Raw genomic sequence first — 14,027 nt, forward strand, 5'->3', positions numbered from 1 at the left:
AACTATGTGATAAAGTAGAGCAATATATGAATGAAAAGAACCTAGGTGATGGGTACGTGGGTGTTCACTATAAAATTGTTTTAATTTTTCAGTGTCTGAAAAGTGTAATAATAAAATGTAGGCGGTGGGAAGAGAATTTCTAGATCAGGGGTCAGTCTTTGGGCCAAATTTGGCCCACTGCCTGATTTTGTAAATAAAGTTTTATTGGAACACGACCATGCCCATTTATTTACATACTGTCTATCGCTGCTCTTTTGTTACAATGGTAGTAGTTGCGACAGAGAGGGTATTGGGTGTAAAGGCTAAAATGTTTATTATCTGGCCCTTTACAGTAAAAGTTTGCAGACCTCTGTTCTAGATTAAGAAACTAAAGAGATTTCGGATTAAGAAACTGAATTTCTAGATTAAGAAACTGAATACCCTGGATGATCCTGATCTGCATTCTGGATTTAAAACAAACAAAACAAAACCGCTCGAAAGAACATTATTGCAAAAGAATGCGACAACTGGGAAATTTTATGATGAACCATATATTCGATAATGGTATTATGTCACATGTTAAATTTCCTGAATTTTGTAATTCTGTTGTGTTATACAAGAAAATACCCTTGTTATAGGAAATACTCCCGGCAGTATTTAGGAGTAAAGAGATGCCTCCGGAAACAACTCAATATTAACTCACAATAATACAGAAAATACGTGTACGAATATACAAATGTATATAACATGTAAGTATAAATAGAAAGATGTGGTAAGATATTAACACTTGGTGATATAAGATAAATACCAGGGATGTATGTACAACAGGATGACTACAGTTAACCCTGCTGGACGGTATATTTGAAAGTGGTTAAGAGAAGAGAAAGGTACAAATGAACCAATTTACAAAACAGAGTCACAGATGCAGAAAACAAGCTTATGATTACCAAGGAGGAAAGGGGGGGAGGGATAAATTGAGAGATTATATATATACACATATATAAAATAGATAACTAATAAGGACCTACTGTAGAGCACAGGGAACTCTACTCAATGCTCTGTAATGACCTACATGGGAACAGAATCTAAAAAAGAGTGGATATATGTATACGTACAACTGATTCACTTTGCTGTACAGCCGAAAGTAACACAGCATTGTAAATCAACTATACTCCAATAAAACTTAATTTAAAAAAAAGAGAGAGGAGATTCTAGGAGTTCTCATCACAAGGAAATATTTTTTTTTTCCTTTTCTTTTTCTGTATCTCTATGAGATGATGGATGTTGACTAAACTCACTGTAGTTATTTCACAACAGATGTAAGTCAGGTCAGTATGCTGTACATGTTAAAGTCATACAGTGCTGTATGTCAATTACATCTCAATAAAACTGGGGGAAAAACCGATTGGTAAATATCCACTGTCCTACAATAACTTTTCTATAGGTTGGAAATTATTCAAAATAAAGATTAGGGGAAAACTAAGAGGTTCCCCAAATGATGGTGCAGTGAAATCTGGGGAGCACCGAGACTCTGTGTGATGTGTGGGTACAGGGCCTGGCACACAGTAGGTGCTCTATAAACAAAGGCAGCCTGGCCCAGGGCAGGGAGGGCTTTTAACAAAACTGGGTGGCTGGTGGGATAATGAAGTGACCAGCTGGTGATTGTAATCACTCACTCATTTACACATCCTGTCATTCATTCATTCTTTCTTTCATTCATTCACTACACGCACCTACTATGTACTGGGCCCTGTGCCAGGTGCTGGGCACACCTTCCAGGATCTCCTGATCTGGAGAAGAGGGGCAGACAGAAATAAACAATGGCAGCAGCACGGAGGGAGGGGGAATCGTGGGTCTCATGGTCCTCCTGTCTTCCCCCAGGACCTCCAGATGCTACACACAGGGCAGATGCATGAGTGCGGGAGATACTGGGGGTTTCAGGTAAAAATGGGATTTGTGGACAAGGGCACGAAGACACGCAAAGACCCGTGGGAAGGCAGACGGGACACCTGGGAGGTGATGCTGGCTCAGCTCAAAGGCTGCGTCATCTGATCCAGCGACCGGGAGCATGCCAGGCCGGGTGAGGTGGGACCAGGCACCAGGCGGGCAAAGCCTCCCCTGGCTCCTAAGGGTCTCGTGGGCCCGGCTGGGGGCCGCAGGGGCTATAGCCCAGGAATGTAAACCTGGGCCTGTTTGGGAAAGCTGGAGCCAGGGGTTTCCGAGAGTCGCCCACGGGGGCCTGTGCAGCTGGCAGACAGATGTGGATGTGTTAACACTCTCCACACCCGCCTCGGGCAGGGCATCTGGAACCAGTTAGGAGCTCAAGGGAGGCGGGGACACTTACCTTGGCTGAGGCTGAGGCTCTGCTGGGGCAGCAGCCTAGGAGGATGGGGAGGTGATGCCGGCCTGAGAGCCGCAGCTCTTTGCTGGAAAGAAAGAGGATGTGAGAGGTCTGGCTTGAGGGCACCCTGTCCAGGGCCTCCAGGGCCGGGTCAGGACCAAGCCAACCTCCCCAGCAGAGGGGTGGAGACTCAGGAACACAGCAGCAGAATAGCAGATAAAGGGCTATTCACACGCCCAGAGGCCTGAGGGCCATGGGTTGTTATGGTCGGGGCTGCAGCCTGCCCCCAGGCGACCTGAGTTTGAATCCCAGCTTGGCCTCTGCCTGGTCCTGGGCAGGGACATTGGGCAAGTCCCTCAGTTTCCCCTTCAGCACAGGGGCTGGGTGGTACCGGGAGGCACGTCTTCTGGAGACCCACCGATGGGCCCCCTCGGGCTTGGCCAGTGGAGGCTCAGCAGAGTAGACGGTGGGATTTAAACCCGGGCTCCCTCCCAGCAGCCCTGTGCACACAGCACCCCTTCCTTGCCTCTTCAGGCTGGGGTGTTCATGGCTCCCCACTGCTGCCAGCCCTGGGGGCTGTCCTGGCCTGGTGGTGCCTCTACACCAGGGTGTCTCAACCTCAGCGCAGCTGACACCTTGGGCCACACGATTCACTGTCGTGGGCTGACCTGTGCGTTACAGGAGTCTGGCAGCACCTCTGGCCCCCGCCCGCTAGGAGCCAGTAGCATCCCATGCCGAGTCGTAACAACCAGACATTTCCCCAGACATTGCCAAACACTCCTGTGTGGGCACACTCGCCCCCAGGTGAGAACCACTGGCCACCTGACTTCATCTGACTGTAAGACCCCCGACCCCGGCACCCAGTAGGTCCCTGGATTGAAGAGCCGTAATAGTTACTAATATGTACTCGAGGCCTGGGATGCATTTAGTTTGTGAGACCAAGAACTCCTCATCCATGTCCTGCCCCCAGAGGTCAAAGATATTTTATCAGCTGTGTGACCTTGGGTAAGTCACTTGGCCTCTCTGAGCCTCCCTTGTCACACCTGTGCAGTGGGGCTGTAGGTCAGGAGTGCTCAGCTGTGGTCTCCCTCACTCATTCCTCTCCTCTCAGGGCCCCCAGAGTGTAGAGAACCCCTCACCTGAGCGCCCGGTTCTGGCCACGGATGTTGAAGACCAGGCAGGCTTGAGAATCACAGGTCAGCTGCAGGGAAGAACTCATCTCCTCCTCTGTCCAGAGCTCCCAGAACATGAGCTGAAGAGGGATGGGGGGGAAGGCTGTGAGGTGTGGGGAGGGTAGGGGCCTGAGGACCCTCACAGGCCAGGCCATGCTCCACAGCCCCAGCATGTCCCTGTCCCCCCCCAGCCCAGCGTGGCAGACGCCCATCAGGCCTGGCCCCATCTAACAACCTCTTGGACGGTGAGGACCCTTGGGCAGGGCCTGGACTGGCTCCCTCACTGCAGCCCAGGTTGCCTACTGTGGGCCCCCAGTGCAGACCTGCGCCCCTGACGTCGGCAAAGAATGACCTCCCCACGGGTCTTCCATCACCCGGTCCTGAGGCCAGGAAAAGGGGATTCAGATGAAGTCAGGGGAGAAGGGAGCTCGGGCTGCTCCGTTGTGGGTTACAGTGACGCAGACCCTCTGCGTGAACAGTGACATCCTGGCCCTCCAGGACTCCTCCCACAGGAGAGTGCAGTGAGGGGCAGGGGGATTGCTGGATAGTCCAAAACAGGAGGCTGGAAAAGAGGCTTTGATGCGTGCGCTCTGTGACTCGTGGGGGAGTGGGAGGGCCCAGCCAAGCAAGGTGAGTTCACACCAAACGACAGTGGCTGGGACATGGCGCCATGCAGTGGGGCCACAGCACATTTCCTTTCTCACAGGTTGTTGGCGGCGAGCATCTCAGGGAAGGGCCCCGTACCAAGCCTGAGTCCCTATTTTGATGCCTACTTGTTTTGTGACCTTGGGCAGGTCACCTAGGCGCTCATGTGTGACCCAGAGATGACGATGATTCCAGTTACCACCGTCACCACCACCAGAGCAGCAAAAGCTTCTAAAGCATCTGCTCCAGCCACACACCGTCCCAGGTGCTCCTCGCTCCATCCTCGCTCCATCCTCACAACCCCCACATTATCGATACAATTATTATCCCCATTTCACAGATGAGGAGATGGAGGGCACAGAGAGGTTAAGGAATTTGCCCAAGGCCACACAGCCAGCAAAAGGCAGAGCTGGGACTGACCTCCGGAGACGGCATTCCGTAACAACTGTGCCGCTCTGCCTCTCGCTGGGGTGTCAGGTGATGAGTCAATGCATATAAAACCCTTCGAATGGTGCCGAGCACGCAGTAGGCGCTCTACAAATGGAAGCTGAGCTTTGATTTTGATTAAAAAGTGGAAGGGCGGAAAGGACACAGCATCAGGAACTGGAACACAGAGATGCAGGGGACCAGTCCACACCAGCCCCACAGCTGGGAATACAGAGGTCACTCAGTAGACACTGGTAACAATTATTACTATTATTAATAAAGCCTTTACAAACTGTAAAGTGCTGGAGAGACACAAGGCAAGAGCATCCCGGTCAATCGTGCACACAGTGGTCCTCTGCTCCCGGGAACAGGGTGGGAGTTGACAGAATTAGGAGGGAGCCTGCCCCTGCCCAGGCTGGCCACCCACTCCTCACCTGGCTGGCGAAGGGCAGGCCCAGCCTCCGGAGAGCGGGCGCCGTGTGGCTGACATTCACCACCAGCTCCAGAGGGCCGTTCACCGGCCAGGCCACCAGGGCTGCCACGTCCACGCTGATCCCACCATCCCCACTTTGGAGGACCACATGGGCCTGGGTCTGGGTCTCTAAAGGCAGAGAATGGCAAAGGCTGCTAGAGACTGGGGTTCACCTCCCTTCCCAGTTTAGGGTCGCACCCTGAGGATACCAGTGGGATTGACCCTGGGCAAGTGTTTCACCTCTCTGAGCCCCAGTGACATCATCTGTGAGGAGGCGTCCCCCAGTCTAGGCCTGGCCAGTTCCTTCTCTCACTGGAGTCGCTGCTGATAGGACAACTCCTCCGAGAAGCCCCCCATGACTGCCCATCTAAAGTACCTCCCAGCGCTTCCCGCTCCCTCCCCTGCCAGAAGGTCAGCTCCATGATGGGAGGGCCTTTAGTCTGTTTCATTCCCTGCTATAACCCCAGCACTTAGCACAGCCCCAGCCAGACACATCATAGGTGTCCGGTACTTGTTGAGGGCATGAACAAACCAATGATGCGTCTCTTCAGGGTCAATCAAATATCAAATCAATATCAAATAATACTGACCTGCAGCTTGCCTGGCCCAGGCTGGAGGGTCTCTGTCCCCTCCCACCCCACAGGGGCATCTCTTCCAGTCCCCTGCCTCCCGCTGGGCTGCCCCTCATCTTCACAGCAGGTAAAAACTCTCCAGAAAAGGAGAGTCCAGGATCTGGCCCAGCCCTGTCACCTGCCACTTGGGCCTAGCAGGGTGGGTGGCCCTCTCTGGCAGACACAGACAAGCCTGGCAGCTCTGAGCCTCAATCTCCTCACCTATAAAGTGGGCACAGCCCACCCACCTTGAGGGACATTGCCAAGATCAACTGAGATACCACATCTGCGAACACCTGTGCATGGGGCACATAGTAGGTCTCAGGAAGGGGTCGTTTCCTTCCTTCATTATGCAATGTTCAACCACGTGCACCTACTATGTGTGTGTGGGGGCATGAGGAATGAGGGGACACACAGTGAAGGGGACCAAGTCCTCTTGCCCGGGGAGGTTCCAGATTGTGGGAAGTCACCAAGAATGCTGATGCCAGGCAGAAAACGCCCCCCGAGGGACTGGGACGGCAGTGGGTGGGGGCTGAGAGGTCACCCTGGCTGGAGGCCAGCACACCAGGCCTCCTGGCCCCGTTCAACTGGAGTGTGGAAATTATCCCTGGGACGACTGTCCTATTACTTTCCCCCCACACCCCCTACAAACCCTTCCTCAGAGCAGCCTGTGAGGTCAGCGCACACCGAGACAGTCGCCTGTCCGATCCAGGCCCCCGCCCACCCCACAGGATGCTGAGAGCTGAGGATGGAAGAGTTTGAGACCAGAAGAAGATGACCCAAGGGACTCGGGGACACACAGGGATCCTGATCTCCACAATCTACACAGGGGTCAGAGGGTGGCTGTGGAGTCATACCACCTGGATTCATCATTAACCAGCTGTGTAGCCCGGAACAAGTGACTCGACCTCTCTGTACTTCTGTTCCTCCCTTGCAGAATGGGGATGGTGTCACTAACCCCGCTCTCATATGTTCACACATTCACTCAACAGATGATTCACTGAGCACCTACTATCTCCCACTCTGCAAACAAACATCATCCCCGTCCTTGTGGAGTGTACATTCTAGTGTGGGGTGAGTGGAAGACAGGCAATGAGAAATAAAGATATTTAAAAAGTAAGTTACACAGTATGTTTGAATGACAAAGCCAGGGAGAGGGATGGGGAGAGCTGGAGAGAGGTGGGGGTGCAAATAAATAGGGGGAGCAGGCAAGGCTTCACTGAGGAGACGACGTTTGAGAAATACCCAAAGGAGGTGAGAGAGTGACTGTGGGGAAGAGCATTCTAGGCAGAGGGAACAGCCTGTACAAAGGTCCTGAGGCAGAAGCAAGCCTCATGCGTTGGAGGAATATCAAGGAGTGGAATGAGCAGGGGCCAGGAGAGAGGTCAGAGGTTACGGTGTGGCTCCTGAGGGCCTGAAGGCCCCACTGGGGGCTTCAACTTTCCCTTGGTGTGCATGGGATGGCTGAGCAGATTCCCTTAGCTCCTGTGTATTGAGGACTTGCCTGGTATGTATGCAGTAAGCATTCAATCAATGGTGGCTCTTATCACTGTCATCTTCCCTTCCTCCTCCAATATGGGTTAAACTGTTTCCCCCTAAAAATTATGTTGAAGTCCTAAGTCCCTGACCTGTGAATGCGACCTTATTTGGAAATAGGGTCTCTGAAGCGGTAATCAAGCCAAGATGAGGTGCTAGATTAGGATGGGCCTCATCCGATGACTGACATCCTCATAAAAAGAAGAGAAGAGGCAGAGACACAGGGGCAGAGATTGCAGTGATGCAGCCACAAGCCCAGGAACACCTGGGGCCACCAGGAGCTAGAAGAGGCAAGGAAGGATTTTCCCCTGAAGACTTTGGAAGGAGCATGGCCCTGACAACACCTGATTTCTGACTTCTGGCCTCCAGAACTGCGGGAGAATAAACTTCTGTTGTTTTAAGCCACCCAGTTTATGGTACGTTGCTTTGGCAGCCCTGGGAAGTGAATAGACGCTCCCTTAGGAGTGAGGCTCCAAGGCCAAGGGTGTCCTGGTTAGTCCTGGAGCTCAGGGTCAACTGGGCCTTAGGCTGGCGGGCAGTCCCCACATGGGGGAAGCCAGCTCTCATCCATGGGCAGTGCCTGGTGGCCTTACCGCGTGTCTGCAGCTCGGCGCTGATGCGGGCCTCTGCTGGGAACCCCGCCTGCCATAGGGCCTGGCTGTCGTGCTCACTCCAGCCAGAAAGCTCCAGGCGCCCATCGCGGTGATGGCAGCTCACAGAGTAGTTCAGAGACGTGGCCCCTGCCGAGACGCGTCCCGAATTCTCAAAGCCAGAGTCACTGTCGTGAACGTCCACGGAGACCTGGAATGACACCCAGGAGATGCTGGACCACCCTGCACAGAGAGCATCAGCCCAGCCCAGCTGGCACCAGCTCCTACAAACCCTGGGGTTTTGTACCACCCATGCCGCTGGGATGGGAAGAACCAGGACCCCTTCAAGGAAGCAGGTTGGAGGAACAACTGGGTTACACGTGGCCAACGACACGTGTGCTGTTTTGCTGGTGGCCAGGGGCTCTGCCTGCTGAGGAGTGACTGCTACCAGGTACAGCGTTCCCATCTGGGGCGATGAAAACGTTCTGAATTAGAGAGTAGTCGCACAAATTTATGAATGTACTAAATGCCCCTAAATTGTACACTTTAAAATAGTTCAAATGGTCAATACATAGTTTGCCACAATAATAAAAGTTAACAATAAAATTTTTTAAAATTTTTTCAAAAAGTTAAAAATACACACCTTGGCCCTCAAAGGCCTTTGAGTTCGCAACCTCCCCACCATATGTACGTAAGTTAATCACTGGAGCCACGACAGCACAGCAGCCATCACTGGCCGAACACGCAGTGCGTGGCAACAGGTGGCGAGGCCCCTCACTGCTTTATGTCACCCACTCTATAAAGTGGGAAGTGTCACTCCATCATTCAACGATGCTGACTGAGCACCTACTACATGCTGGGCCCTGTTAAACCTAGGGATACTGTCATGCACACGACAGACAGAAATGTCTGACCCCGTGGAGCTTAAACACCAGCAGTGGGAGACAGACCAGGACAAGGTCAAAGGCGTCACATGTCAAACAATGGGAAGATGATGGAAAAGAGGAAGCTGGGAAGAGGCTAGGAAGGGTGTGAAATAAGAAGAAAGATGTAGATATAGATGTCTCTGCCCCGGTTCCTGCTAATATTTGGTCTTTGACCCCAGTCCTGACACAGAGCCCCTGTACCCTTGTAAATTCTTGAGTGATGGGGGTGACAGGAGCATCTGACATGGAGCTCCTAAGTCCCTTAGAATTTCCTGGGTGATAGGAGAGTCTTTTGTGCTAATGAGGTGACTCTTGGGGGGCTTCTGGGTGGAGGCTGGTCAATCCAGGTTGACTTCAAGGGTTTGACTGCACGACTGGAAGGATGGACGAGGTGCCATTTGCCGAGATGGGGAGACGGGGAGGGGCAGGTCAGGGGTGTTGGCCTGTCTGGTTTGGAACAGTCAAGTCGGAGGTGCCTGCCAGGCATCTGAGTGGAGATACAGCAGACAGGTGGGTCTACGGGTCTGGGGTTCAGTGGAGGGAGAAATGGGGGACATGGCAGTGCAGAGATGGCACTGGTGTGAGACTGGATGAGCCCACGAAGGGAGTGTGTGTGGAAAACGGGGAAAAAGAGGGCTGAGGACAAGCGCCAGGTCTGCTGGGAGCGCGGGGAGCTCTGGAGGAGGAGAGTGTGTAACAGCCCCAGTTCACATGGCTGGGCAAGAAAAATGAGTATTAGCATCCCCAATTTCCAGATGAGGAGACTGAGGCTCAGAGGGAAGTCCGAACCTTGTTCTACCATCCCCTTGTCTCCGAGGTATTTCCAGAAAGGTTTGTTGAATGAATGAATGAATCAATGATTTCCACTATCACTGGTACTTGCTGAGGCTGACCTGCAGGCCCAGCTTGTCCTCCACCCACAGCGTCTGCAGTGTGGGGATGTTGTGCTGGAACGTGCAGTCTAGGGAGATGTGCTCCGGCCACCTAGTGAAGGTCAGCTCCTCAGACACCTGTCAGGGTGGATGACCGTGGGACTGGGGCCATTGGGCTGGGCCATCCCCACAGCCCCCAGTCCCCCAAGGCCCCGTCAGCAGAGCCCCCACCTGTCTGTCATCCACTCCAACCCGCAGGGTGTGTCTGTAGCTGGGCCCGAGCCTCTCGGTGGTCAGGTCCAGCAGGACGTGGGCTGGGAGGGCCAAGGGCTGAAGCAGGTTGTGTGTGAGCAGCAAGTTCACCTCCTGCTGGGTCTACAATAGAGCAAGAGAAACCAAGACTCGTGTGAGATATCATGAAGAGATATTTGTACACCCGTGTTCATAGCAGCACTCGTAACAATAGCCAAAGGGTGGAAGCAACCCAAGTGTCCACTGATGAATAAACGGATCAACAAAATCTGGTCCATCCACCCAAAGCAATGCTATTCAGCCTTAAAAAGGAAGGAAAGCAATAGAGCTCGGGGGAGGGGAAAATGAGGAGTTATTGTTTAGTGGGTATAGAGTTTCAGTTTTGCTAGATGAAAAGAGTTCTGGAGATGGATGGTGGTGATGTTTGCACAAAAATGTGAACATACTTAATACCGCTGAACTGTGTACTAAAAACGGTTAAGATGGTAAATTCTGTTATGCATATTTACACCACAATAGAAACAGTTTTAAAATAAAACAAAAACACGTATGTGATTAATAAAATAATATACAATAAGAAACTGGACACTGCCCAAGTGCTAATGGATAGGATAGATAGATGAATTGTGATAGAGGCACACCATGGAATACTATACAGCAGTGAAAAAGGATAACCAACACAGAGTGGGTGAATCTCACAAACATAATGTCGAACAAAACAAGGCAGATGCAAAAGGGAGCACGCTGTGTGCTTCCATGAACATGACATTAAAGAAGTCGTATGAACGGTGGCTCCTGGGGAGTTAGGAAGGGGAAAGGACAGCTGAGGGACTTCTCCTTGGAAGCCTCATTCCTCTACTCATGGACCTTGATGCTCTCATATGCCAGGGTCCTCTTTGGAGCTCCGCGGGTATCCAAATGCTTCTCCTCGGGCCTCGGGGGCACATGGCCTCAGCACCCCTTCCCAGGCCACCCTGGGTACCCCACCCATCCACACCCTCACCTCGGTGGTATTGAGAATGAGCAGCCCCCGTAGTGTGTTGGCATCCATGGTGACCAGCACCTGGGCGTCCACAGCCATGGAGTTCACCATGATGTAGCCAGAGCCATCCACTCGACCCGGGACCCCCAGGGCCTGGAGGGGTTTAAGGAGATGGAAGCAGGGCTTCTTACCTAGGGTGGGGTCCCAAGTGGGCATCAGGGAGGGGTGCTATAATCCCCCTTGAACTGACCACAAAATGGGGCATGTGCCCATGAAAGTCTCTACAGGAGAGGGTTTGTGACTTTGATCAGGTTCCCAGAGTGCCCAAGGTCCCCACATCGGTGGCCCTGCACAGTTCAACGAGCTTCCCCCACCCCCTTCCACCTCCCCAAACTACGAGGATCGCATCTTTATACCCAAGAGAACCACATCCTTTGAAACCAACTGGCCAAGAGTCTTCCAACCACTGGCAGCTGCGAACGTGCATCTCCCCACCTCTCCTCCCCGATCCCCTCCGCCTTCCCAGGCGCACAGAACTCAAACACCTGCTCCCAAGAGGCAGACGGGAGCCTGTCCAGGAAGCAGCCTGCAAGGCTGGCCCACATGGGCAACTCTCTCTGCTGCTCCCGCAAGCACATCCCAGAGCACATCGGCGGTGTGGTTTCATCTAATCCTGAGAGAGGAGGAGGCCTTTGCACCCCGTTTATGATGATGAAACTGAAGCCCAGGGAGGAACAGTGATTTGCTCAAGGTCACCAGAGACGGGGCAGAATTGCCATTCAGAGTCTGGCGCTTCCTGGCCTCAAAGGCGGCCTTCCCAGCACCCAGGTCGGCTGCCCAACTCTCCCTGTCTGACACAGCGTTTGACTCTGGTAACCCTTCCCTCCTCTTGGAGTCCTTTCCTCCCCAGCCTTCTCCCTTGGGGTTTCTCCTCCTCTTGGCCTGTTCTTCTTGGTACCCTTGGCCACTTCCTTCTCATCCCTCCAGCTCTGCAGCCTGAGTGCTTAGTCTCCACCTACCCCACAGCCATGTCAGCCAGTCTGTGGCTTTAAATGTGACCACCTAGAGGTGGAGCCCTCCAGTCCAGACCACAGCCGACCTCCCGACTCGAGAGCTGCCCCCAACATCTCCACTTGAGCGTTTAAGAGCCCTGTCAAATTTAACACATCCAAAATAGGCCTGGAGTTGGTGACACCACTTCCCCAACCCTCCTCCTCCATCCACCATTCTCCCCACTCGGAGAACAGCAGCCCCAGACCTCTCATCATGTACGACAAAAGCACAGTCGCCATCCACTCCCCTCTTTTTCTCACACCCACATGCAATTTCTATCCAGTCCTCTGTGATGGATCCTGAATCCAAGTGTGCTCCCACCCCATGGGCTTTTTATAAAACAGGAGTCAGCAAACAATGGCCCACAGGCCACATCCAGCCCACTGCCTGTTGTAAATAAAGCCTTATTGGAACACAGACATGCCCACATAGTGCATATTGTCTATGGAGCTTTGTACTACAAGAGCAGCACCCAGCAGTTACAACAGCAGCTGAACGGCCTGCAAAGCCAAAGATATTTACTATATGAACTTTTATAGAGATGGGTTGCTGACCCCAGTCCTAGAGAATGCCCTTCCCTCTCCAGCCCTGCCTCAGGGCCTTTGCACTGGCCATACTTAGAATACCCTTTCCCCAGACACAAAACAATGCTACTCCCTCCTCTCCTTCAAGTCTGTGCTCAAACGTCATCCTGTCTTTGGGGCCAATCTTGACCGACTATAAAATTGCAATATCTGCCCTGTTTTTTACGCCCCCCTTTCCCACTTTCTCTCTCCCCTTAGCCCTCACCACTGTGTGATACACTCCACAGTTCAGTGATTTATTCTGGGGGTTGCCAGTCTGCCCCAGGCAGGCATTCATATCTGCTTTGTTTATGGGCGTATGTCCAGGGCACAGAGGAGCTCCTCAATAAGTATCTGAGGAGTCCATCCCTCCAGGGTTCACCCGATCTCTCTGGTTTGGGCAGTGGTCAAAAAGGAGGCCCTTGTCCTGTCCCCTGGAGACTCTGGTGCCCACCCCTCCTGCTCACCCCTGGCACACCTACCTGCAGGGCCTCGCAGGAGCTCTCGGACAGCACCCGCCATTGCAGCCAGGGGTCCAGCTGCAGCTCGCCGCTGCCCCAAAGCTCGCAGGCCCCCGCGTGCAGCTCCAGGCCCAGCTGGTGTCCGGCCTCCCACCCAAGCTGGACGGTCAGCGAGGTCTCTGGGGGAATGGAGTGCAGTGAAAGCAGCGTGTGCCTCATCTTCGCTCGAAGTGTGGCCTCGGATGGGTGCAGGGTCACCGCCAAGGTCAGGGAGGCAGTCTGGCCGGCTGCTGCGAGGACCCCTGAAGCTTCCGCTTCCCTACCTGAGGCCTGCAGGGAGCCACTGAGCTGCAGCCCTGCTGGGAGGCCCAGGCCCTGCAGGGCCGCAGAGAGCGGGGTCAGAAGGTGGTCCCACATCAGGAGTGACCCTGATTCTCCATCTTCTACCCTCTTACCCCTCCAGCCCTGCCTACCAACTCGTGGCCCTCCCCCATTACGGTAACGACAAACTGCAGCAGCAATCGTGATACACAACAATTGTCCACCGTAGGACACTTGGTACGTGCACAGCCTCCTGCTGAGTAACTCACAAGAATGTTCTCTCTTCACCCTATCTGATGGCTCTGAAATGGGTAGGTAATAGCCCCATATTACAGATGGGAAAACTGAAGCTCAAAGAGGTGAAGTCATTGTCCAGGGTCGTATAGCTAGTAAGTAGCAGAGCCAAGGTTTGAACCTGATCTGTCTTCAGTCTATGCTTCAGACTGGGGCTGGTTCAATTTAAATTAAAAGAAAGTAAAAGAAAGAATTCAGGTTCTTCTGTACCACTAGTGAACCCATTTTAAGCTACACATGGCTGGCAGCTCCTGTCCTGGATATCAAATAATGAAACATTTCCATCATCATAGAAAGTTCTAGTGGGCAGACCTGCTTTATCCCGTGATGCATGACTGTCTCATGGCCCAATCCTGTGTTGACCTGATTAACACTGACAGAGCATCCGTGGGCACCCAGCCCTATGCTCAGGGATGCCGAGTGGACCAGACCCTGTCTCTGTGCCCAGGAAGCTCCGTCAGGAGACAGGGGAGTGACCTGTCCCACTGAGACGAGGGCACCAGTCCTCTCTGCTGACCCAGACTCCAGCGT

At 53.0% G+C, this 14,027-nt stretch overlaps 1 protein-coding gene across 17 annotated transcripts in view; it reads right to left on the bottom strand.

Moving 5' to 3' along the window:
- Positions 1-14,027, bottom strand: part of LOC114894854 — a 174,486-nt gene that overhangs the window by 35,116 nt on the left and 125,343 nt on the right. For 14 of the 17 annotated variants that reach the window (XR_003793339.1, XR_003793338.1, XR_003793340.1 and 11 more), the window contains 8 exons: positions 12,903-13,256; positions 10,826-10,957; positions 9,802-9,945; positions 9,592-9,708; positions 7,776-7,983; positions 4,998-5,164; positions 3,460-3,572; positions 2,324-2,405 (listed from right to left, as the gene is read on the bottom strand). Coding sequence is in view for 14 of the 17 variants with exons in the window: in XM_029221946.1 (XP_029077779.1) it covers positions 2,324-2,405; positions 3,460-3,572; positions 4,998-5,164; positions 7,776-7,983; positions 9,592-9,708; positions 9,802-9,945; positions 10,826-10,957; positions 12,903-13,256 (1,317 nt within the window). In the remaining 3 variants the exon portion in view is untranslated. The remainder of the gene's footprint in view (positions 1-2,323; positions 2,406-3,459; positions 3,573-4,997; positions 5,165-7,775; positions 7,984-9,591; positions 9,709-9,801; positions 9,946-10,825; positions 10,958-12,902; positions 13,257-14,027) is intronic. The other 3 variants (XM_029221947.1, XM_029221945.1, XM_029221943.1) reach the window with 3 other exon arrangements.

This window comes from Monodon monoceros, unplaced genomic scaffold, assembly GCF_005190385.1.
Source record: "Monodon monoceros isolate NGI ecotype Baffin Bay Population unplaced genomic scaffold, NGI_Narwhal_1 Super_Scaffold_13, whole genome shotgun sequence".
In the NCBI taxonomy this organism is placed as follows: Eukaryota; Metazoa; Chordata; class Mammalia; order Artiodactyla; family Monodontidae; genus Monodon; species Monodon monoceros.